The sequence below is a fragment of the Nesoenas mayeri genome (assembly GCF_963082525.1).
Source record: "Nesoenas mayeri genome assembly, chromosome: 11".
Classification (NCBI taxonomy): domain Eukaryota; kingdom Metazoa; phylum Chordata; class Aves; order Columbiformes; family Columbidae; genus Nesoenas; species Nesoenas mayeri.
In genome coordinates, this window is record NC_137563.1 from 17,668,505 (window position 1) to 17,694,061 (window position 25,557).

At 57.6% G+C, this 25,557-nt stretch overlaps 1 protein-coding gene across 1 annotated transcript; it reads right to left on the minus strand.

Annotated features, from left to right (window-relative positions):
* Positions 1-362: 362 nt before the first annotated feature.
* On the minus strand, positions 363-25,557 carry CSPG4 (chondroitin sulfate proteoglycan 4; the record flags this gene model as incomplete). The annotated part of the gene is made up of 10 exons (XM_080351248.1): positions 363-2,263; positions 2,354-2,537; positions 2,952-3,106; positions 3,260-3,394; positions 3,575-3,773; positions 7,182-7,358; positions 7,785-8,264; positions 8,566-12,147; positions 12,939-13,102; positions 25,470-25,557. The coding sequence occupies 10 exons, from the start codon at positions 25,555-25,557 to the stop codon at positions 363-365; spliced, it is 7,065 nt and encodes a 2,354-aa protein (XP_080207374.1).

The following is a 25,557-nucleotide window of genomic DNA, read 5'->3' on the forward strand; positions in this document are numbered from 1 at the left end:
GCAAACACCCCCATGGAGGAGCCACCGATGGCTCAGTGGGGACTAGTTCTGTCACGTCCCCTCCAGCACCATGGCCACTGTTGGGTGGCCCAAATGGGCACCCAAAGTCAGCACTCCCTCAGGATGCTCGGGCATTTTGCCAGCTCCCCCTTGCCTATGCAGTGCCTCCATCCCCTGCCCAAAGCCACCTGGAGATTTGGGCTCCCAGGTGGGCTGGACCGGCAGCCCCCCTGTCCCCAGGGTCCCCCTGCATCTGCGGGATGCCAGCTCCCAGGGAGGAGGAGAGCCAGGAGGAGGTAGCCGGCAGTGCTCTGGGAGGGTCTGGGACCCCAGGTGGCCTCGTGTCCCTGTGCCTGAGCCCTTCACACCCAGTACTGGTTGTTTTTCAAGGGAGGGTTGGAAGTCTGGCAGTACTGGAGGAGCTCGGGGTCCGGTGGTGCCCCAGGACCTGTGCCCTGGGGTGGGGGACCTGTGCCCTTGCCCTCCAGGGCATTGACAGTTGTTAGGGGGATGCCTTGGTTGGGGTCCGTCCTCCGGAAGGTCTCCTGGTCTGGCACAGCCCCGTTCTTGGCCTTGGAGTTGGGGATGCCCTGGACATGGTGCTTCCCTGTCTTGTTGCGCTTGTGCAGGTAGAAGAGCAGGGGCAGGATGAGAGCCAGCAGGAGGAAGATGAGGCAGATGGGGATGATGATGCTGAACATGTTGGCCTCAATGAAGCTGAGGAAGGTGCCCCCCTCTACGGGGCTGGAGCTGGTGGTGGCACCAGGGATGGGCCAGGTGGTGGGGGCCATTCCCAGCTCGCTGGCGTTGGGGTGGCTTCGTGCCGTGCCCTGGGGTGGGGGTGCTGGGAGGCCTGTGAGCAGGGTGACACTGTAGGCTTTCGAGGCGTTGTAGGGCTCAGTGCTGTAGCCCAGGGATGCCAGGGCTGGTGGCACACCAGCAGCTGCCAGCTCGAAGACAAAGCTGTCACTCTGCAGGCGCTGGTCAGTCTCCCCAGCACCCAGCACCTCCAGCCCAACCAGCCCCTGCTCCAGCTCGCTCTGGCTGAATGTCTCAATCGGGGTGGTGGGGTGTCCTGGGTCCCTGGAGACCCTCACGAGACGGCTGCCACGGGGCACCCTGTGGATCTTGAAGATTGGGACACTCTTGGTGCGATTGGCCAGTTCACTGGCATCAAGAATACTGGTGTCCAGGAGAGCCGTGGTGCCCCTCGGCCACACACTGCCCGGCTGAGCCTTCACCAAGGCACGGACGGTCACATTCACCACCCCGGTCCTGTTGGCTGCCCGCGACGTGGCAAGGAACTGGAAGTTGTCCTCAGGAGAGGTGAGGTCAGTGAAGGTGAACGTCACTTCCCCACGGTCCAGCTGCTTCTGTGAGAAGCCTCGTGCTGGCCTTTGGTTGACCTGCACTTGGCCAAACCTTGGGTCCCTGGTGATCCTGTACAGGGTGTTGCCTGTCCCTCGCTGTGAGGCTCCCAGGAGGTGACGGTGGGACATGGTGGCTCTGTTCAGGTCTTGGGGCACCTCCAGCAGCACCGGGCTGGCAGCGGTGCTCACTGATGGCAGTACCTCGATTTCCAGTGAGGTCAAGGTGGGTGGGTGGTGGCCATCGGAGAGGCTCATGGCCAAGGACCCTGTGGCACGGCTCCTGGTAGCAACAAACACCACATGGCCTGCGTTGACATCTGCTTGGGTGAAGCGGCTGATGGGCTCCCGTGGGTTGTGTGCATTGGCCAGGTGGCCAGCGAGGGATCTCTGGTGGACACTGTACACCATCTCCTCTGGGGAACCTGGTGAGTCTGTCACATCCAGGTACTCCTGGGACAAGGTCACCACAGAGCCTGGTGGGACCTGCAGCACTTCCCGCCGCCTCACCACCTGCGGTGCCTTGGTGCTGCCGCTGCTGGTCACCGTTATATTGAAAGCTTCGGAGATGACCACCCCTTCCTGAGGAGGATGGATGGACTGCTGCATCCGTGGCTGGAGCCAAGCCTTAAATCTGAAACGGTCTTCAGAGACGCTCTCACCACCATGGGCATACGCCAGGCGTCCTGTGGCCAGATCTGACTGCAGGAAGAGTGGCTGTGACCGCTCCAGGGGCACACCAGCCACCAAGAGCTGCCCATGAGCTGGCAGCTCCGTCACCAGGAAGACAACATCATGTGCAGCCCTCTCAGGGACAGAGATTTGGCTTAGGAGGTTGGAGGCGTCCAGCACTGAGGTGCTGATCTCAGCCCGTTGAGCCCTTGTGAGCTGGAGACCTGGGTGCAAAAGGGAAAACCCAAAAGTCAGGGCAATTTTGCAAACTTCAGGAGAGCTTGTTTGTCCCTTGCTCTCTCTTCCTTCTTTACCTGTGTTTCTCCAGAGCTGAGTGGAGCGCTGGGGACACCTGGCCTCAAAGGAGATCAGCACAAGGAGAATGAAGGAATCGGAGATGGTGGTAGGAGAGACCACGCGGAAGTGGATGGCATCTTGGGCCAGCCAGAATGGCTCCCCTGGCACCTCATGCTGGTAGAAAATCAACCCGCTATCCACCTAAAGATAAAAAAACAACCCTCAATGAGCTCTGCTAAATGGTAAAATAAATACCCGGAGTGAGTGAGACCATGTGGGAGATAGGCGCATGTGTCTCATCTCTGCTATGATGGGCACTGGAGCACCAGGGGAACCTTGGTGACTCTGTTAGAGCTGAAGTGTGCACCCTGAGCTCTTGTCTTGGCTGTAGGAAGGAGAAGCAAAGCCCGAGTTTGGTAAGAAATGAGGTTTATCACCAGCCATGGCATGGTAGCCCCCACTGAGAGCTTCCAGTGTCTCTCTGCCAGGGTATTTCCACTCAGCAACTGGGGAAACTGGGGCTCGGGGGAAGGACTGAGTTTGCTCAGCATCCTCCAAGAGTTATGCCAGGCTGCCGCTGAGGGTGAGCTTGCAGGGTGGGAGGCAAAAACTCACCTGGGCTTGGGTGAAGTTCCTGATTTCCTCACCCCGGGAGGTGCTGAGCCTGCCCAGGCGCGGGGCTTGCTCGATGCTGTAGTACAGGGCGGTGGAACCTGTGGGGCTGGAGCTCACTGCCTGCAGGTTCTGGCTGGTGAGGGGCTGCAAGGCACCTGGAAAACACACCCAGTGTGGATGTTAACCCATTGCCTTGCCACCCGCCCACAGCCTCTGCCATGGGCAGTGCTCAGGCAGCGGGTGGTGGAAGGGTCCAAGGGTCCCATTTGCCATCAGACTGGGAGGATGGAGAACGTGCCTGTACCCACCTGGGCAGACAGTGAGGCTCTGCTTCTTGGCCAGACTGATGAGGGGCTCTCTGTGGGCTCTGATGAGGAAGAAGTGCCCAGGAGATAGGTTCTCACCATCCCACAGGTCGAAGGCAAAGCCTCCATCCAGGGGCCCTGCAGAAAGCACAGAGCTGAGCATTTACGTGGGGCAGGGTGGGCTGCAGCCCCCTGTTAACCTGGCACAGGTTGGACCGGGGTGCTGAGCGATGGGGTTAGTATCTGCCTTGGTGGCACAGTGTGGTGTCCCCTCCCTCAGGTGGGGGGTGACACTGGGGCACCTCAGCCCTGCCCTACCTTGGTGCACGAAGAAGATGAGGCCGTTGTTGATCTGGGCTTGAGTGAAGCGTCGGACCTCAGTGCCGGGTGCTGACCTCAGCACCACCTTCCCGTTGGCAGGGGGCTGGATGGAGTACGTCACCTCTTCCGCCGAGGAGTCCTCGTCCTCGGCACTCAGGACGTGGGGGCCGATGGCAGCTGTGGCACCTTCCCGCAGCTGGGGGACAGAGAGAGGCTGTAATCCCCTTGGAATGCCCCCAGCACCTCTCCCCTCTTCTCCAGTTTGCTCTGGCCCCCAGCCCTGTTCAGCATGCTTTGCTGGTGCCTGAGCATGTCCCAGCCCAACAAGGGTGCCTTGTCCCTGCGCTGGGTGATGTCCCATCATCTGGCCTCTTCCCAGCCTTGCGTCACCCTGCGCCTGCACTGCTGCCGTGTTTCCCGGCACGTGCAAGAGGGCAGAGGTGAGGGCTAGCCCCTCTGTGCCTCAGTTTCCCCAAGCACTGGAAATGGAAGAAGGCATGGGGTAGGGGCTGTGCTTTTGACATGGCTCTCTGCAGGCAAAGGGCCTGCTGTAAGGTACCCAAGCCAAGCCCTGAACTTGCTCCCCGAGCTGCTGCTGTGGATGTGGTGACCGCAGCCCTGTCTCTCCCCAGCTGAGTGTTTCTCCTCACTCGTGCTCCAGGCAAACCACCCGTCCCACCGCCCCCTCACAAGGCTGCAGCGAGGCCACCAGCCGCCCCAGCAAACCCTTCAGGAATGACAAGTATGTGGCCAAGCTCACTGTCACCTCGCAGCTTCCCAGAGCTGCTTCCCTCAGGCCAGTGGTGGACCCCACCCCCAGGGACACTGTCACCCCAAAGCCCTGGCATCTCCCCTCTCCAGCTGGAGGCAATAATTTTCTCCTCTCCTAATCCTGTACCATATCTTGGTCTCGGAAGTGCACAAGGATGAATCCTGCACTGCCAGACCGGTTCTCCCCATGCTCTCCAGAGCTGCCTTTCATCCTCTGGATGCCCCAAAAACATGGGGTGCATGGACCGAGCCTTCCCACAGCTCATGTAGGGCGATCCCACAGCATCGTCCGCCCAGCTGCGTCCTGCAAACCCACAAAACAACACCCAGGCTCTGGAGGAGCTGACTGTGCTGGGTTAGATGAGCTCTTTTCTGCTGTTTTCAGCTGGCCTATCCCAAAACATTTCTTGAGTGGGTGTGGGTGCCGCCAGTGAAATGAAATCCCTCAGCAGTCCCTGTGGGATGGCAGGAGGCAGGCTCAGAAACAGCTTTGGAGAGAGGGGATGGGGGAGCACTGCTGGACACACAGCCAGTGCGGGAGCCAAAGCTCTTGCAGCGGGGGCTGCTGCTCTGCTGTGCGTGCACCAAGGTTTTGGAGCCGCTCGCTCTCCCCAGCACCCACAGCCAGGTCACTTCAGCACCCATTGGGATTGCAATCATAGCCTGGGCTCCATGCCAAGGAAAGCTCACTGTGGGCAAAGCCCAGAGAGGTGTTTGCAGGCAAGAGGGGACTGGCAGCCCAGGGCAGGGGACAGGCACCCGCGGTGGCCCAAGCAGCTTTGCTCACCACCTGCACTGCCAGGGCTGACCTGCTTCACCACACTCCCTGTCCTCTCTGAATTATTAAAGCTTTCCACCTGGTTCCTGCTCTCGCTTACTTGGTTTATTATGTTTGCTCAGCCTCTGTGTCGCCTCTGTGCTCCAGGAGAGCATGCAAGGAGGCAACGAAATAGTGCCGGGAGTGTGTCTGTGTGTCTTGGTGCAGCAGCGGAAGCCTTTCTCTTGGTGGCACCCGGCCATGCTTTCTTCCGAGGCAACTCAAAAAGCTGCTTGAGGCAAGTCTGGTGGTTTCCAGGGGGTTTTGCTTTGGGGTCTGAACCCTGCCCATTGTCTCCCCATCGCTGTGTGGACTTTGCCCCCAGAGCTGGCAGGCGCAGGCAGCAGAGAAAAGCTTTGTGCAATTTCTCTCCTAGACCCAGCCTGACCTTTAAACGCTGAAGTCATCTCTCGCCAGAGGACAAACACAGCAGGGCCGGGCCCCTCTCGAGCCTTGTGTTGCTTTAGCATTGCTCCTGCTGGGAGCAGGGACCGTTCCCAGCTCCAGAGCCTCTCCTGCAGGCAGTGGAGGGGCTGTCGTTCCCCCTCTTGGGGCCAAGGGGGATCGTCTGCCTTGGAGTTTATTTTGGGTACTTTTTCTTTTCTTTCAACATTTTTTTTAGCATAGTGGCTGGGAGGCTAGGACATGCTTCCCTAAGTGCTTTGCAATCACTGGCCTAATGGACTAGCTAAAAATAAGGCAGTGATGGAGTCTCCTCCTCCCCTTGCACAGGCCTGGCTCTGTGTGTCTGCCCGTAGCTGGGCAGGACATGTGGCACTGGGGACAGAGCTGCCTGCTCTGCCTGCTGCCATGCCAGAGCCAGCCCAGAGCAGCCCTTTTGGATAGGGTGGTCCTGAGTGAGCAGACTGGCGCTTCTGTGCCTCTGGAGCAGGGCAGAGGGGCTGCCATGGGCCCAGGAGCTGAGGGGTTAACCTTTCTCTGTTGGGAGGGTGGGATGCTGGCACAACTGGGCAGATAATATAATGCACTATAAAAGGGATTTGCTGGGAGGGGGCTAAGCTTCCTGGGCTGGAGGTGCAGCTGAGGGTAGTGTGGGCAGGGATAGAGCCAGGGCTGGCTGTGGATGCAGGCACTCCCCCAAAATGTCCTGGGCAGCCCTGACCTCTGTCTCTGGGGCTGGCTGGTGGCTGCCCAGCCCATACCCTTTCCCCTGGGCATCTCCTCCAAAGCTCTGGCTCCCAGACACCTTCCCAAAGCCCCTGTTGTGATCCTGGTGTGATGACCCTGATAGAAGGAGCTTCTTTCTTTGCTGCTAGCCTGGGAAATCCTGGGATGGGTAAGGATAGCCCAGGGGTGGTGGGGAATGGTCCTGCTGGGCTGGCACTCTGGCATGTTGTCTCATAAATTCTTTGCTGCAATTTTGCATTAGTGGCTCTGAATGGAGCAAGGAGGTGTCTGAAAAGGAAGGTGGGACTTCCAGCACCAGGTGAGACTTATTTTTTTCTGACTTTACAAAGATGGGCATTAATTACCTCTCACAATCCACACTGCTGCAGTGGGAGCAGGAAACCTGAGTGTAGTGAGGCACATGAAGGCTGTCTAACAACGTATTTCCAATCTATGGTGATGAAACCTGGGCAAGCTGCTCTTCGTGCTCCCAGGGGTTCTCCCGGGAGCTGGGAAGGGGCGGGCAGACCCGTGCCCGAGCGGGGTGCGGGTCCTGCCTGCTGCGGGCAGCGGCTGCCGCCGTGGCAGCGCCCGGCCGGGGAGCGGGCGGAGCGGCGGGACGATGCTCCCATCTTGCGGCCGGTTTTGGCATCGGCAGCGGGGAGGGGCGGGCTGGAAGGAGGAGGGGACACCGGTCTCCACCTCTTGCAAAGCCTCACCCCGCCGGGAAACCGCCCATCTGCCCTGGAGCCCGTCGCCCGCCTCTGCTCTGCGCCCCGGCTCCGCTGTGCCCAAATTCCTCGGCTCGCCAGCCCGGGGGTGTCCTGGAGCGGAGCCCCCCCCGGCCCGCTGAGGTGGCCGCCCATCCCCGTGGCATCCCGGCCGTACCTGCAGCCCGGCGTTGAGCCTCAGCCGGGGCGCCCGGGAGCTGCGGGGCAGGATGGTGATGAAGAGGGTCCTGGGCTGGCTCTGCCGCTCCATCGCCGAGGCGTTGGCCAGGAGGGTGAAGCTGTCGGCCTGGGCCCGGGGACCGTCCTGCCTGTACTGGATCTGCTGGTTCTCCACCTGTGGGGCAGGGGCTGGGTGACCCTCCTGGGAGGACAAGGTCCACCGGCCCTGCTGGGGAGGGGACCTGGACACCAGCCTGGGAGGAGTAAGCAAGCTGGATACCTATCACTTGCTCTGGGGCATCCCTGTGGGATGAATCCAGCACGAAGAGAGGAGGAGGATTCCCAAAGGAAGCAGAACTGGAGCTCAGAGTAGGTGTTCTGCCTACACCCTCACCCTGTATCCCCAGGGACATTTAAACACACCTTGGGGGCCGATGCATGCCCTGTCTGCAGGGCAAACCCCTCCACTCTGAGGGCAAGTATCTCCGAGGGGGAGAGAAGCCCTGCAGCCCTCCCCAGCTCCCAGTGCCCACCCCTGGGCTCTTCCCAAACCACTGGGAAAGCAGTATGGTGGGCAAGTGGGTGCCCTTGGCTGCTGTACCTGGCTCCAGGTGAAGCTGTGCAGTCCACCATCCTCAGGCCGCTGGCTGTTCAGGAGGGTGCCGAACCGGGGGGGCTCGAGCACCCTGAACTCCACACCAAGAGCTGCGTAGTAGGTGTTGGGGATGTTGAGGATGCCCTTGGAGAGGGTAGCAGAGCCACCTCCTGGCACTGTGATGTTGCGGACATCCAGGGGGATGGTGATGGGGAGCACTGCCAGGCTCACCACCACCCCCTCCAGCGGGTCCGCACTGCCGGCTGTGATGTCCACAACAAACTGGTCACGCTCCTCCTTGGGCTTAGAGTGGAGGTAGAGGACTCTGTCATTGTTGATGTCCTCCTGAGTGAAAGACTGGATGGGGTCCAGGCTGGGCTGCTCATTCGAGTCTCGGCTGTGCTGAAGCATTGCCAAGAAGCCAGAAGCTGGTGGGCTGCTCACGAGGTAGACTATGTCTTGGGGAGGAATCTCTTCATGAGTCACCTGGGAGCATGGGGGAGACAAGGCATGAGAGAGGGGCTGGTGCCTGCGAGTCTATGCTGTCCCACAGCTCACTGGTGTGCAATCCCCCAAGGCTTTGCTGTGGGATCTGCTGCAAGAGTCACCTTCTTGCCTGGGCCGTGCCTGAACCCCCTTTCTGCCCCTGGGCAGAGCGTGACCTGGGCAGGAGTCCTGTCCTCCAGGCAAGGTGGGTGTAAAGTGGAGTCCCACCAGTGGCTGTCCAGATTTGGTAGTCAGGGAAGCAATGCTGGCTCGGGGAATGACTAGAGAAGGGGATACTCACCAGTAGGTACTCCTCCTTGATCCCAGCTGCTTCCCCCTGGAAGACGTGGATCTCCTTGTGGTTGACTATGCGCAGGGGGCTGGGATGGGTGTCCAAGAACACGCTGATGGCCAGTGTGTCCTCCACCACCACTTCATTTGCTTCTACAGTGAACTGGAGCTCATCTTGGCTGTTCCTGCTCCCATTGTGGCGGTAGGAGATCTGTCCTGCCAGCAGGTCCCTCTGAGAGAAGGCCATGACCGGCTGCTCCCCTCTCAGCACAGTCCCCCACTTGGGGGGGGTTGTTATCAGGAACCGTATCTCTTCATCTGACCTGATGTCCATGTTGGTTTCCAGGCTGAGGACAGAAGCATCAATGTTCCCTTGGCTCCCTTGGTGGATGACCAGACCGGTGTTGTTGACTATTTTGATGTAGGGGTCTGAAGCCTGTACTTCCAGGAGGGCTGTGGTTTGGTGGAGGCCATCTGAGACCTGTAGCTGGATCCAGCCCCGGTCAGCCCCTGAATGAACAAAAAGGATCTTCTTCTTCCTCAAGTCATCCTGTGTGAACCGATAGACCTGGTGAGTTCTGTCATCAACAGACACGATGCTGCCAAACAAAATGTCCTTCCTTGCCAGCACCAGCTGCGTGTCAGAGAAGCCAGAGTCCTTGTCGGTGAAGGCAATGTCATCTGTTGTCAGCAGGTGCTGCCCATTGCGCACCACATTGAATACTTTGTTCACCACCTGAACTGGGGCATGGTCATTGACAGGTTGGATGGAGACTCTAAAAACACCTCTCACCTCCTCTGCATCAGGCTCAGCGCTACCCTCTCCCTGCCTGATGGCTACGAAGGGAATGTCATCCTCTAGCGTCTCGGAGTCATCATGCTGGTACAGCAGCCGGTGGTGCAGGATGTCATCGTTGGTGAACTCCGTGATCTCCTCTCTGGAGGCCCAGCCGTGGGACGCAGCCCAGGCCAGCCTGCCGTGTGCTGGCCCCTCAATCACTTCGTAGAGGTAGTCCATGCTGTTCATGCTCTGCACAAACAAGTGGTCCTTGGAGATGACTGCCTGCCCGCCTTCTGGCACGGTGAGGAGGACGTTGGTCAGGGCTGGAGCATCAGGGTCCCCACCGATGCTGATTGTGTAGGTGTAGACAGGAGAGTGCTGCTCACCGGCATGGACACGAAACTGGAAGGTGTCCTGGGCTTGCTGAGAATTCCTGATGGTTGCACTGTAGCTCAGGTGGTTTCTTTGCAGGTCATCTTGGGTAAATCCAAAGCCTTCGGTCAGCCTGTTGCCAAGCAGCTCCAAGTTTCCCTTTTTGGGAGCCTGGATGACCAAGTAGCGGAAGGGGACCGGGGCAGCATCTGGATCTTCTAACATTGCCTCCAGCTCCTTACTGGTGATATTTCTGTGCCGCCTGTTCTTCATCTGGAGGGGGACCATGGTCTTCATCTTAATTGTGGATCTTTTAATCCTTATGAGAAAGGTGTTGTCTTGTAAGACCTTCTGCCCCACTTGGACTTCAAATGTCAGCTTCTCCACAACATCTTCTAGCCGGTGTTCCGGGTCTGTGCTGAAATACTGGATGCGCCCTTGTTCCAGGTCTTGCTGGTGGAAGGACTCGACTTTTTTCCATTCCCCTCCCATGCTCACTTGCTTCTGGATCTCACCATACCTCAGAGGTTCTCTGAGGACATAGAGGATGGCAACCCGTTGTTTCACAGCATTTGTCTCCACTGAAAGGTTGGCTGTGGTAATGCGTGCAGCATCTCCTTGGGAGATGGAGAGGCCAGTGTTGTTGTGCAGGTGGATGTCAGGGTCAATGGCGAGGATCCTCAGAGTGGCAATGGGGCTTGGGATGGTGCCATCGCTCACCTGCAAGGTGAGCTGTGAGTTTGTCCCGCTCTGGTGCACGTAGACCACATTGCCTGCTTCCAGGTCCCTGCAGGAGAACTCTTCAATGGGCACTCCAGGGTGGAAGTCGTATTCCACATAGCCCTCCTCCATCTGCTGGCCACCATGCAGCTGGAATTCGAGGTCATCACAGGATGTGTCATCATCTAGGACTTGCAGGATGTCTGTGGTCAGGTGCTTCCGTGTATGCTTCAGGATTGTCATGTGATTCCCATGGGGAAAGATCACTTGTGGGGCATCATTGATGGGGTTGATCATGATGGGCAGCAGGTACATCTGTCCCTGCCGCAAGCACTCTGGAACGCCTTGCTGGGCAGTCACTGTCACCTCCAGCATCAGCTGGTCCATGGGCCCCTCAGAACCATCGTGAACATATCTGACTTTCCGATTCACAATGTCCAATAAGGTGAACTTCCTTCTGCTCCTGGACCCAGGAATGTCCAGCTCCAGCTGGCCGTGCCTGGGGTCATTGGTGATGCTGAAGAGGATTTGGGACTGGCGGATGTTCGCAAGGCTCAAGTCCACCGTTGGCTGGGCATGTTTCCACTCCAGATAAGCCATGCCTCCTTCCGAGACGATGAGGGGGCTGACGTGCAGCAGCCTGCTGATGTTGGCGAAGGCCGGCGGGAAGCTGTTGTCTGGCTGGCATGGTTCCACCACCAGGCCTGGTGCTCCTGACCAGACATCTGGAGGTGGTGAAGTGGGTGCTTCATCCTGCTCGTACACCTCGTCATAGTCCCAGTAGTGGTCCTGCTTTCCACAGCCTGATGTGATGTCCTTTGTGATCACCGCGTCTTGCAGACTCCTCCTCTGCTGATTTATCCGCAGGTCCTCCAAGCAGCCAACAAATGAGTTGTTGGTCATGGTCCACACTGAGATGAAAGCAAGATGGTGCTCCCTCAGCCTTTGCAAGGCTTTTTCATTCATGCCTCCAATGAAGAGGTTTCCCTGAAGGTCCAGGTAGTTGTTGATGCCCCGGTTGGACGTGGATGAGGCGTAGTAATCTATCAGTATCTCAAACTTGTGGATGTCTGTGTAGACTTTGACATAATGCTGTTGCTCATCGCTGATGAAGACGTTGTTGTGCAGGACGATGATGCCGTTCCCCTTCTCAACAAACCCTCTCAGGCGCCCATTGGAGATCTCCAAGTAGAAGAAGTCATTCTCCAGCCCTGCGTGGTAGATGAGGGGTGCCTGGGTGATGCTCGTTGTTATCACAAACTCAATGGTTGCTTCTTTACTCGCATCCCATGTAGGAAATGCGATGTAGGAGTGTGGCCCCAGGAACCCAAAGGGGTCCTCAGGATCTGCAGAAAACTGTGTGCTGCACCCTTCCTGAACCCGGTGGAAGATCTTTGAGCTGCCATCCGAGGACAGACGGGAGAGGACATCCAGGCCGTTGAATGTCACTAAGTGGAGACAACCTCTGAAGGGTGAGCTGGCCTCAGCAAGGTAAGGCAGGTCAAGGCTGCCTGTCCCACCAGCATAGAGGCCGTACTGGATGTCCAGCTCCCGTACGGGCCCTGGGATGTCCACTGAGCTGTTGATGTGGCTGTCGATGGTCAGTGTCATCCTGCCATCTTCCACCAGCAGCTCAACGTCGTGCACCGCCAGGTTATTGAGCTGCAGGTCCTCTGGGGAGTACAGGGTCACCTCCTCCGAGCCCAGCCGCAGCCTGGCCTGCAGGGAAGGACATGGACAGTACTCAACTCGAGCAAGGTGCTTTCTGCAGCACAGGAGATACTTTCCCATCTAGCATAAATACCTGCTGAAGCATGGACCCGTCCCTGGAGACTTGCAAGTGTTTGTGTCCCTGATTCACTCCGTTCACCCAGAGGGGGGTGTGCTCCTTCCTCATGCCCCCATGAGCATGCCCTCTCCGTCCTGCTCTCTGAATTTCTCTCCTTCACTTTTTCTCAGCAAACGCCAGTCTGACAGCTACTTCCCTGGGCTCCTCCATCCCTCGGTCCCCCAGCCCCACCTCTGGGCTTTCCCCTTCCCTCTGTGAAGAAGCTCTGCCAGATGCTGGCTCCTCTTCTCCTGCTCCATCCCTGTAGCCTGGGCTGCTGCCAGCCCCTGCCCTGGGAGCTGGCAGGGGAAATAGCAGCTCTGCTCCCCACAGGCAGCAGCCTGGAGCCTGCCTAAATAGAGGGTGAGCTGCTGGACCCTGAGACATATGGTCTGCAGCAGGAGACCTCCAGCCAGCTGTTCGCTTGCTCTCCTACTTTGGTTTGGATGTGGTTGGTGGCCCAGCCCAGGCTGCAGGAGAAGCAGGATCTGTGCTTGGGTGCTTCCTGCTCTTTTCCTTTATGGTGGACATCAACACTGTCACCACAAGAGGGGATTTTGTCTGAGCAGAGCTCTTGGCAGCTCAACTGTCCATTCCTGTGTCTGCTTCCAGGTGCTTCCCCTTTACCCTTGCAGGGGCTGAAGCCCTGACCAGGGACCGTGGGGGGACACCACGTGCTGACCTGCAGTCTGCTGGCCCGCAGCTGGAGCAGGAGGTGGTCGGGCTGGCCAGCGGCCAGGAAGAGCAGCCCATTCCCCTGGCTGGTGTACAGCCGCAGCTGGAGCCGCACCGTGCGCGAGGAATCCGCCAGCGGCATCTCCACGTAGCCGTCCCCGAAGAAAGAGGCTGGGGAGAAAAGGGAGAGGGTCAGGCAGGGAAGGACGCCCACCTGTGAGCCCTGTCTGTGGGGGTGCTGTGAATCTGGAGCCTCCCAAGCCCATCAGTGCTTCCCCGTTTGCCCCATAACAGCATGCTGGAGCCCAGCAGCCTGGAAAGGCTCCCAGCACAGTCTGTTTTCTGTTTTTCCTAGAGGGTGGGGTTTCTAGGGACTGGGGGTGAGGCACAGGCTGTGTTTCTCCTTGCCCACACAGCATTTTAGAGGAACCTTCTTCCTCATTACTTGGCCAGGGCAGATGCTCCAGTACCTGTCATCAGACTGAGCTGTTGGCCTTACTACCCTAAGGAGCCTTTCTAATTTCTGCCACAGCCATGTCCCTTTAGAGGAACATGTACTCTTCCAGCAGTGGCTGTTGTGCCTTGGCTGGATCCCTCAGCTGGTGCCAGTCATTGCTGAACTGAGAAATGCTGTGTAAGTGCCTTGGGGATGACACTGGGTCACCCAACACTGTACTCTGCTCCTCTCCCTATTTTACACCACTTCCTAACAGCTCTCCATATCATCCAAACATAGCTGACATTCACTTTAAAGGTGGCTGCTCCATCAGTGCTGGAGGAATAAATGCATGTGCCTGCTATCCATATGTGGATGTGAGACTGTATGGAAACCTCGGCTCAAACGGAATGCCTGAAGCCGCAGCTGGAAGATGTTCAACACCCAATATACATCAGCCTGGAGGGACTCAGCGCAATGGTATGTGGTCATGAAATGAAAGACTGTGTCACAGGGCATACGCGAGAGAGGGCAGAATTATAAGCACAGGGAGTGGCAAGGCTTAATTTTAGAGTGCTTACACTTTTTTGCTGGCTCGATGCATGCGTGTGCATTGCACGCATGTTAAATGCCTGTGCCTGAGATGTGCTGCCACCCAACCTGGTTAGCTCCAGAGAAACCCCTGGTAAAGCTGACTCTGCCTTGGCAGGGCAAAGCATAAACACTCAGAAGACCCATAAGCTGTAAATGTTTGGGGAGGATATGTTTGGGGTTTTCTTTGGGAGGGGGGTGAACATGCGCATCTTCAGTCCATATGTAGTCACATTCTATAAAGCCTGCTGTGTGGAGCTTTCCTCCTATACTGCACTCCTATACTCCTATATTGCACATTTTGCCATCAGATCCACATTTGCTTTCAGGGTCCCACAGTCAGTCTGAGGTGCCACGAGGCATCAAAGATGAGACTGTGGCTTCTCTGAGGAGCCCAGCCCAGCCCCTGCTCTGCTTTGGAGGTGGCAGGAATGGAGGTCAGGTGTTGGGGTGAACCCAGTCTCCTGCAGAGCAGGTCTGGGTGTAAAAACCCACGTGTGTTTTTGCAGCTGCTTCCCTGGTTGTGTTTTCCTGCTGCCCAGTTTTCTGGGATCTGACTGGGGTGGGAAAAGGCAGGGATTGAGCAGGCTCCCCCTGCTTTGGCAGGTAGGCTTTGCTCATGGCATGGTGCACATAAAAACCCAGTGGAAAAACAAGCAGCCACAGTCAGGGAGGTTTTGAAAGGAGCCTGTTGTTAGAGGTGAGGGTTTGCGTAGCAGGGGAAGAGTTGGAACACTTTGCTTTGTTTTTTTGCATTTTCTTCTGAGCTGAGCTCTGTGGTGCCCTGCATAGGGGATGCTCATCTGAGCCCTTCCTTGCCCCACCACAAAAAATCACTTCCTGCCCCTGGCAGCAGAGAAAGTGCCTCAGCTTTCTCCTGGGGTATGGGAGAATAATGTGGGCGTTGCAAGCTCTGTCACCCCACCCGCTCTGGGCAGGGAAGGGATGGCAGCATGGAAATATCTGGCCCTTTCTTTAATACCAAGGCCTTTGCTCAGCCCGGGGCAGGGCTGCCAGCGTGCCTGACGCCTGCTCATTTCCCGGACCCCGTGCCTGCCCTTGGCATGGGGCACTGTGGCTTCCTTGTTGTCTTCAGCCCAGCCAGTGACTCAGAGGAGCTTTGCTAGTCTTTGGAGGACCTTGAAAGGCTCTGTCCTCTCCTAACCTGCTCCCTCCTTCCAGTGGCCATTGCAAAACCAGCCAGCCCCACTGTGCCTGGCTCGGTGGCCAGTGGTGGTGGGTGCTGTGCCAAGTGCTGCCCGGGGCTCTCAGCACCACCTTGTCCTGGTGTTCGGTGACCAGAAGTGATGTGGCACATTGCAAAAGGGAATTGTCCTCTCCCTCCTTGCACAGCCACACATAGTTCTGCTCAGGCCCCAGTGAGGCGTGCACACATGGATGCAATATCTTGTGGTCCCTGGAGACATCTCATGTACATTATGTGCTGGCCCCTGGCGCTCTGTGCTCCAGCTCCCACCAGGATTTTGCTGCATTTCAGTTTTGTGGCTTCCCCTAATCCCAAAAATGTGTTCTTCAGATGGGGACTGAGAGGCTGCTGTCATGGGGTAAAAAGCTTTGCTGGGGCTGGACCCTCCAGCAGCTCCCCTGCCAGCCCAGGAGCTGGGCAGTGTCTCCCAGGGGTGCTGGGTTTATGTTTTGGGGCTGGAGGAGCCAGCTGGGCACAACCAGCCTGTTTTCCAGTGCACTAAGGAGCAGCAGCTCCTGCAACCAGTACACTTCATCCTGCCTCGATTCTCCCAAAGCTGCCAGAGATGCTTTTCTTTTCTTCTTTCATAAAATACTACCAATAAAACGTTACTGAAAGCACAGATGCCCAGGGGAATGGTGCTGTTTGCTGGGGAAGGGAGGAGGGACCCTTGCCTGGCTCTGGGATGTTTCTCTGGCGGCAGAGCGGTGTGAATTACTGCTGTTTGTCTTCCCAAATTCCTGCTTTACTTCAGGGCTTGTCTCCTCCTCTGCTCTGCAGCCCAGCCAGGATGCGATTGCTGCTCGACTTGTGGCATTTCTGTTTCACAAGGGACTTGCAGCTTTTCACCTCCCTTTCCCCTCTTTCTTGCCCTCTAAGTTGCGAAAGATGCAGAAAATATGGCTTGCTGGATTTGGGGGTTGTGTTTTGCCCTGGAGGAGGCTTGGATGGCAGCTTCAATTTGGGCACCTGTGGAGAGGGCAAGAACCCCCCAGGTACACAGTCATGTCTGTGGGCTCACTGCGGCTGAGCATCCTGGGATCAACCCATTTGGATGCACTCCTGTGATCCAAAAGCACCTTTCCCAGGTGCTCCGAGGGTGCCACGATCATACCATGGGCACATCATGCCCTGAGTGGAACCTCATCTCTGGGTGGGGATGCCCGAGTTGGCCCTTCCTCGCCCATCACAGAGGGCAATGGGTCCCTGTGTCCTGGCCATGGGTGGGGGCAGACACCTCAGCCGTCTTGCTAACCCTGGCTAAAAATAATTGATGTTCCCAGCCCCTGCCTTGTCAGGCTGATGGAAAAGTGTTGCTGATGTGAGAGGGGCCTCCGTCACAGTTTCCAAGCAGCCAGCCAGCAGATTATAGGCTGCAGTGTCATTTGGGTTTTGTTTTTTGGGTCTTCTTAGCATTGAAAAAAACAAGATGACGAGCCAAAATCTGTGAGCAAGGGGCTGGGAGCAGGGCCCCGGGCGTGCTCAGCTCCTCCTGGAGACCGTGAACAAGCAAGGGCTCTGTGCAAGCCACGCGCCGGGTCCAGGACGCCTTGGCCCTCTCCCTCTGCTCCTCCAGTTGAAAACATGACAGGTTTGGCCTCTCCAATTGCCATTTTTTTGGTGTTGAGGGAGTGTTTTGGCACCACAGTCCCCAAATGAGCCAGGTCCAGCAGAGCCTGATGCTGGGCAGCACCATGGAGGGGAAGGGATCCCTGTCCAACCTGGGGCTCCAGACTGGGGGGTCCTGGGGTGCTCTGGGGCTCAGCATGGCTAGTTTGGGCTCTTCTCCATGTTTTAACATCTCAGCACACAAACTTCTCCCACCTCCTCCCCAGCACGTAGTGAGACAGATGAGCCAAGTCCTGGCCCAGGCGAGGAAAAGCACTCGCAAAACTCAGCCTAAAGGCTCACAAGGTGAACCAGCACTGGCTGTGAGGGTTTTTCGGAGTGAGGAGATGTCTCCTGGGTGTGCAGGGGAAATGTGAGCTGGAGGATGGATGCCCTCCCTGCCCGCAGGCTCCTATCCCAGCTTGGGCCATCCCCAGCCCTGCCCATGGGATGGCTGGGTGCATTTTTGGGGAGGCATACAAACAAGTCCCCAAGGGACTACAGTAATGCTGGAGGAGGAGGAGGATGCTGAGGCCAAGGAGGAAGGATTGCAGCAAACTCTGCCTAGGGAGGTGGGAAATGGTCCTGGGGAGGGGCTGGCTGCTCAACAAGGCTTCATTCAGGCTGTGGTGCGGGGCACATGTGGGCCAGGTCCGGTGGCCCATGTGTGTTTGCAGGGAGGGGACTGGAACTCATTAAAGTAGCTCTTTAATTACCAAAGTGGGTTCCAGTAGAGCCCCATGCACACACACACACACGTGCACCTCCTGAAAGGCTCCCTGTGTTTGCAACCGCTTCCCACCCCGGCCACACCAGTTTCCTGATGGTGGAAAAACACTCTGGGAGTGAAGGCTCCTTGTTGCCCGAACAGCCCCGGGCTTGTGCGGCCATGGGTGCAGCCCAGCCGGCCGGCTGCCATCCTTCCTGCCCGCCAGCCCATGCCAACAACCGCCCCTGTGTCAGCGCTGAGCCTCGTGCTGCCGGGATGCCCCATGGCCAGCTGGGTGCATTCTTCCTCCACAGCGTCAGGAGCTTGTTTCGAGGCCCTCTGAGTTGTTTGGGGTTGTTTTTTTTGTTCTTTTAATTTTAATGACTTTATAAGGTAGCAAGACTGTCACCAGCCATGCCGCGCTACACCCATCAGCTGTGCAAACTCCAGAGGGACACAAGGGCAGCCACCCAGCCCTGGGGATGCTGCTCAGCAGCTCGAACCCCTCCTGGTCCTCTTGCGGTAGGTCTGTGAGCTCCTGTCCCCACTCCCAGCACAGGCAGGGTGGGCAGGACCAGCCCTCCTGCCTCTGCTGTGGGTGGTTGCAAGTTCCATCCTCTCTAATCCCAGTCTGGCTCTGCGATGCCGGACGGTACCCGCAGCCCAACAGCTGCATCCCGAGCGGTTAGCAGGGCTGGGCTGTGCCCCCGTCCCTGCACGGGGGAGGAAGGGATGCGATGGGGTTTCTGAGAAAGGCTTCATTATATTACACATTCCCTTGTTTTTATGGCGTGGTTTTATTTATGGCTGGGGAAGGAAATGAGCAGCTTGCGAGACAGGCTAAGTCAAACACAGCCGCTGCAGAGCGGCCCTCGGGTTTGGCTGGGGCTTTGCTGGGAGGAGGAGGTGCTGGGGGAATGCGGGGGCCCGCTGCCTTCAGGCGTGCTCAGGGTCCTGAGCGGGGCCCTGGGTGCAGCAGGAGGGCTGAGTACCCAGACGGGTTTCTGCAGTGAGGAAACCCCAGTGCAACGGAGGCAGGTCACACGTGAGCTAGTCTTGGGTCGCAGCAATGGCATCCGAGCCCACTGGGGACCTTGGGGGTATCTTGTGGTCCCCTTCATGCAGGCAGGACCTTCTCCCCACTCTCCTGCTCCTGGGGTTCAGCCTCAACGTTTCTGGGGTGGGGCGGCATTGGCACAGATCCATCCCAGGTGGGATAACTCCCAGTGCAGAGGACAGATTTTTCTCTTTATCCCCAAGTTTTAGGTTTTATCCTCTGTGACTCCAGCCGGCAATTGTAGCTCCCACACTGTGAGCCAGGGCTGTGCGTGCGGTTCAAACCCTGGTGATGGGAAGGAGAGCTCCGGTTCTCGCCTCCCACCCTGCACCTGGCCCTCCCTTGCAGCGGGACTCCCGGGGCCACCGCTTTCCAGGACTGCCGGCCAGCAGAGATTGCTGGAAAGCAGCGCCAGGGAAACCGCCGGCAAAGCCGCAGCTGATCACCCTTCCTGGGGCTGGTGACCACCAAGCACTTGCCAAAAGAGGCTATCACCCTTGTTTTGGGTGTGGGAGGGGGGCCCCCGTGCTGGGGGACTCTGCTTCGCCCCCATCCCATAGGGCTGGCCCCTGCCTCTGGCTGCACTGCGCCGCTTTGAAAACCTCCGCCTGTGTTTATGATTTCAGTTCCTCTCCCCATTCCCCTGCCAGCTGCACTCCTGCTCCACAACTCTGGGAGAAAAAAAAGCCTTTTTGCAGCCCACGGACTTTGGGGTCAGGGGAAAACATGCCCCCTGCTAGTTCTGTGCTGCCTGGGAGGGGGTTGCTGGATCACCCGGTGTCCCACCAGCCCTCTTCCCCCTACCCAACACGTCTGCCTGCTCCTGCCTCCCCCAGCCTCACGAAGCAGTGTGGAGGAGCTGCTAGAGCTGGCAGCCATAAAGCGGGGTCCAGGAGGCTTGGCGGGAGCTCCGGAGCTCCAGCCCTCGCTTCTCCAGCGTGGTTTTACGATGATTCAAGCAGCCCTAGAGCTGATGGTATTTCCTGCGCTCTCCTGCTCGGCCAGATGCAGAACCATGGAGGGGAGGGCAAGGAGCAGAGAGCTGGCACTGTCACATCCCCTTTGCAAAGGTCACAGCGCTCTTAAGACCCGAGGGTGGTATCCCCAGGGTGAACATCCCAAAGCCTTGTGCAAGCAGGACCAGGGATGGAGAGCCTGTAATGAGTTGTGGCTAAACGACTCCAGAGGGACTTAAGGAATAAGCCTGAGCTGGAAGCAGTGGTTGGAGTTGTTGCCTTGGGAAGAGAAGCGGGGGGAGCATGTGGGAGGATTTGGGGAAGCGGGAGGCTCAATGGGGCTTTTGTGCTGTTCCCTGCAGTGTGACTCAGGCTTGCTCAGGCTCCCGCTGCCAGGAGAAGCTGGCCTGGAAATATTATATCAGCCCCAGAGGACGTGGTTTCCAAACCATCCCAAGTCGGGTTTTGTTCTATTTTTTCCCCTTCTCTTTCTTTCTTTTTCTTTCTCCCAGGCCGTCTCCCCCTCTCTGGTAGGTTTTCCAGCTCCACCCTGCACATCCCGGCCCCGCTCTCACAGCTCTCACTACCCCGCTCCACGGCGGCGGCTTCCCACTCTGCCCGGGAAAGCCTTACAGAGCTGCAGGAGGGCATGTGGTGGCACACCAGGGGACAATCCTGGCCCGCCCAGCACTGCGGGAGCAGGGGGATCAGCCTGCGGCACATCCCGCCTGCACATCCCCAAATCCCATCCCTGCCCACCCGACAGAGCTGGTGCCTGTTCCCAAGCAAGTCTCCAGTCCCAGCTACCTGCCAGCTTTAATTTCAGCAGCCAGTGGCAGGGAAGGAGCTTTTAACCTGTGAAGTTCAGGGTGATCTGGCCATAGCCACAGCAGCAGGGCAAGCACCCTGCACCCCATGGGACTACAGGAGCCATGGCTTGATGGGCTTTCAGCAATGCTGGGAACCTTGAGGGGCACAGAAAAGTGTCACCATGGGCAGGGAGGGGTGTTTGCAGCATAGAAGGGGAAAGAGAGGATATTTTTTGCTCATCTGGGGACAACATGTTAAATTCTCTATCTTGCAGTTGGAACTGTGAAGAAAATGAGCATTTTTAGTTTCCACTCTAGAGCTGAAATCTCTGCTGCTGCTTCTTGTCTTCACTTCCCTCCCTTCCCACGTTTTCAGAGGTTCCCCTCCCCACCCCTGTCATCCCCTTGGCTTTTCCATCTATGAGAAACAAGCGGCGGGTGATGTTTATAGAGAAAATAAATGCCTGCTCTATTTCTAGTGCGGGGGAAGGTATAGCTGGCCACGGGGGGCTGTGGGGGTGTGGAAGCCGGCGCATACATCCCCTCCCAGGGCTGTGGGGCAGGACAGGAGCCTTTTCTCAGCCACATCTACCTCGGGCTAAAACTTCCCTCTCTCCTCCCCGGCTCCCAGAGGAAATGACCCCAGTAGGGCCAGAAATTTCTGTGGGATGGGATGCTCGAAACCTCGAAGTCCGGCTGAGGCCCAACTGGAGGCTGGGAAAGGGAATGGGAAATGCCTCCTGACCCCCCTCACTCACTGCATGCGCACTGGGGAGCAGTGGGGGGGCTCATAGCATGGTCACAGATGGGGAGCATCCATTGACACCCTGAGCACAGCACCACAAGCAGCCGGAGGCTCTGGCCCCAAAACTCCCTCCCTCGCTCACCTTCCTCCTGCCTGTCCATAGCAGGGAGGAAAAACAACCACCAGAAAGCCAAGATTTGGGTAAAAGAAGCCGCAGGGATTCACAGGGCCATCCCGAGCTGAGTCACAGCCAGTGAGTCACAGTGATGGATGAACGTTACTTTTCTCTCTCCTTGGCTTGGAGGCACGTGATGGGATCGGCCACCTCCAAAGCGGGCTGTTCGCCCCGTGACTTTCTCTGCTCCTGTCAATTTTTAGCAGCACCCTCCCTTTCCCTGGGATGCTTTCTGGCTGCTACTGTCTGTCTGTCCGGCTGTCAGGCAGCCAAGAGCAGCCGTTGGGCGCAGGGCAGCTCCCGCCGGGATTGCACAGAGTGATGCACAACTGGCACAGGCGACACACCCGGCGTGGAAGGGTGGAAAATGGGAATTTATCACCCGCTTGGATCCAGGACACAGGACATAAACATCGTCTGCCCCACCTCACCGCGGCTGGCAGGAGGATGCTCGGAAGCCCTATTTGGTCTGTCCTGAGGATGAGTGACCGTTAAGGAGTGACAAACTGGGTGGCAAAGCCGCATGACCCCAGCCAGCACTGGGAAGAGCTGCAGCAGCCCCGCTTCTCAGGTTTTAAGCCCAGCTTTGCAGAATCCAAGATTGTCCTGACTCTGGGCTTTGCTTTGCAAAGCAGCCCATGGCTTTGCAATGGCATAAAGCTTGGTTCTCTGTTTGTGGCACATGAATAAAAACTCTCAAGTCTGTTTGCAAACTTCACAAGTAAAATGAGCATCATGCAAGCATGTCTCCTGCAGCTCAGGGAGAAAGATCATAACACATTTCTCCTTACAGCAGTTTTTCTGTTACATTTCCCCCAGAAAATCTCTGCAGGGCATCCCAGCCACATGCAGCAAGGCAATGTGCAAGGCCGGTGCCAGGCTCAGGGCAGGCCTGGTTTGGGACTGAGGGGTCTCAGACCTGCCTTGGACCTACCTTGGACCTGGGCATGTGGAAATGGCCTGGGATGCCCAGGCAGGACCCAGCAAGCCTGCAAACACGAACCGGGGAGTTTCTAGGGCTTTCCCAGCTGAAGGCGGGGGGTGATGCTAACATTGGCTTCCCAAAAAGGAGACAAGCCAGAGCCTGGCTCCTCCAGGCACCTGGAAAGGACTGGAGCAGCCCCTGGGAGCTGAGCCTGGGCTGAGCCAACGCCTGTTGCGAACAGTCTGTGCTTTGAGCTTTATTTAGGCACGCAGCAGCGTTAGGCTACTGCCTCCCCAGTCCTGTTACTGTCCAGCCTTCAACCTGACGTTAGCTCCTCCGGGTGAGCTTAACCCTGTCCTGCGATCTTTGAGGAATGCACTTATTATATATTTGCCCGCAGCCTTCTGATGCTAAATATAAGAGTGAGACGAGAATATCCTTCCCTGATTCCCACGATACCAGTTTGCATTCTCCCCACTTTTCAGTTTTTTTCCTGTACTTTCCCATCAACTGGAAACTTCTCCAGATGCTTGGAGCTATGACCTCAAAACATGTGGCGCATTCACAAAAAAGAAAGTTTGAATAAATCAGTCAGATTTCCAAAAGTGGAGGAGAGGAATAGCTGAGGTGGCTCCCTGGACCTAATAACCCCATAGAAGGCAGGAGGGGTCCCATCGGGTACCCTGGAGCAGACACTGTCCCCTGCCCATGACTGTGGGCAGCCATGGACAAGCTGCAGTGACACTCACCTCCCCAGAGCCCCATCACCACTGCTTGAGGTCTCCCAAGATTTAGGGGTCACATTTTTGGCACCCCTTTGCTGGAAGCTCAGAGTAAACACTGCTTACAGGGACCCCATGCATCCAGTTCTTTCTTCCACCCCATCCATCCTCATCACAAACCCCCAGCAAGAGGTTTTTGGGGATGGTGGAGCTCAGCCTGTGGGGGTGACCTCCCTGGGAAGCAGAGGGGAGCCGGGCTGTCTGAAAACAGTTTACTAAAGCTTCACACTCAGATGTCAAGAGGACAAGTTTATGAGTGTTTTTTCTTTTTGATATGATCTTGTATTTGTTGATGTACATGGTGACTCTTTCCATTTGAGGCTGGGCAGAATGCCCAGGCCCCTGAACCTGGGCTGGAAGACAACACAAAGCACAGGCTTTGCCCCTAAAAATGAGTCTGTCCCTCAGCACACTGCTGGTGGCTGGTGTGGCTCTCCCTGATGGGGACAGAGGGATGTCCCAGTGCCAGCAGCCCGTGGGAATGCCTGGCACCGGCACTGGTGCTATCAGAAGGGACGGATGCTCCTGGGACGATGGGGCTCCCAAGGGGATGGGGGTTGTGGGAGGACAGTGCCTAGATCTGGAGTCACTGCTGGCACGTCTGTTTCAGCCAGGTGCAGAAAATGGTGTAAAAGCCCTTTCCTTTCCCAGCCCTGTGGGTCCGCACCAGGCAGATGCCCATTGATCCCTGGAGCTGTGTCCTGGCCGCGGGTGGTGTCACCTGGGGGCAGTCTGGGGGGCTGACAAGTGCCGGCGAAAGCCACGTGCTGTTTTTTGGGATTGCTCCAGCCCTTTCACAATGATAGAGCTCAAGAGTGCCAGGGCAGCCCTGGGTACCACCCTGAATGCTCAAATGGGCAATGGCTTCACGTGGTAAAATCCCTGCCCAGGATGGAAAGATTGGGGCTGGAAGGAAGAAGACCACTTTGTTCATTAACAAAAAGGACTTTTTGCCAGGCATCCACATGTTTTGGTGCATGGAAAAAAAAGAAAGAAGGAGGCCAGAGGGAAGGAGAGGAGCAAGTCCCTGGAGGCCACTGCTCACTGGGGAGGGGATGGGGACAACAAGGGACCCACAGTGACCCTGCGGGTGCTGAGGGCCACAGGCATGGGCTCTGGGATCATCCTTGTCCTGCTCCTCACACCAATGCAGGCTCAGATGCAGAAGATGGTTGAAGAGCAAAAGACCAAAGGTAGTCAGGAGTTCCTCTGCAAACTGCTTGGACAAGACAAGCTCTTGCCCCATCACCAGTCAGAGCCCCAGTGCCCGGGAGGAGATTTGGGGAAGAGAAACTGCTCAGTGGGATATTATATTATTTTGGGTGTGAATTATAGAAAAAAATAAGTGCTTTTTAAAATCCCCTCCGCTTCTGGAGCTGCAGGTGCCATTGACTCAGTGCAAATGGTGGTTTAGACCCCGAGCACAGCTTGAAGAGTTGGGCTAAGGTGCAGACCTGTCTGAGCAGGAGACCCACATCCAGACCCTGTGGAGCCTGCCAAAGCTCAGACCATGTGGGTACCAGCAACCTGGAGCAGGGGAGGGAGCAGGAGGCAGAAGGCGTAGGAAGGAGGTGCAGGGTGGGACAGGACTGCGGGACAGCCATGGGGATGCTGAGGCAGGACACAGCGTGCCAAGAGCTGTGTGGTCAAGCCCGGCCACTTCCCGGGGAAAAGTGGATATAATTCACCCTGCCCAGCCCATGCCCTGCAATAACCCCTCTGCCCAGCTCATCCCTCTGCAGCAGCCAGTGTCCCTGTCCCTCCCGCTGCCTGGGGCCAGCCCCTTCTGCGGCACCGTGGCTCCTTATCCTGGGGGACACCCTCAGCCCTGGACAGGCTCTGGTGTCCCAGCACCCTCGGGGTGACCTTGCACACCTCTGGGGCTGTGCTGGCAGGAGAGGTGAGCCCCTGGCCCCACGCATCCAGCCACTGCGCACAGGACAGACGGACGGAGCAGAGCTGGGACGTGACACACACTCTGTCAAACGCTGCTCAGCTCCTTCCTCCCCACCGGTACCATCTGAAATCCCGCTCCTTGGATGAGAGGGGCTGCCCTAGCAGACAGCTGCTGTGGCAATGCCAAGCATGGGCAGGGAGGGCTGGCTGTCCCCATTGGGGCTGTGGGACATGCCTGTTCTCCGTCCCCAGGGCTCAGGGCTTCATCCGAGCATGGAGGGTGCCTTTCTCCCATGTGCTGCCCATGACATGAGCTCCATCCCAGCCAGCATCAGGTTTGCATGTGCCCCCATGGAAAGCATCAACCAAACCCGAGGCACACAGCACCCCAAGAGCCACAGAGGGTGAGCAGTCCCTTGGCTTTCCCTGCTGGGCAGTCTGGCCCAAACACCCTGCCCGAAACTGCAGCTGCCTCTCCGTGCTCCTGCCAGCTTGGGGACGGACAGCCTGCACCCATGGGTGCCAGCAGCGCTGCCTGCTGGGTCGCATCCCTCCCAGCCCATCCCGCACCCAAAGCCGAGCCGTTCTCCTCGAGTTCCTCGCCGCTCCATCCCTGGGGTGGGCTGGCGGGACAGGGCTTACCTCCAGCCAGGGGTCCTGCACGGAGGGGCTGGGGCTGACAGGCCAGCAGCAGCAGCAGCAGGGTGGCAATGCCACCTTGAGCACCCAT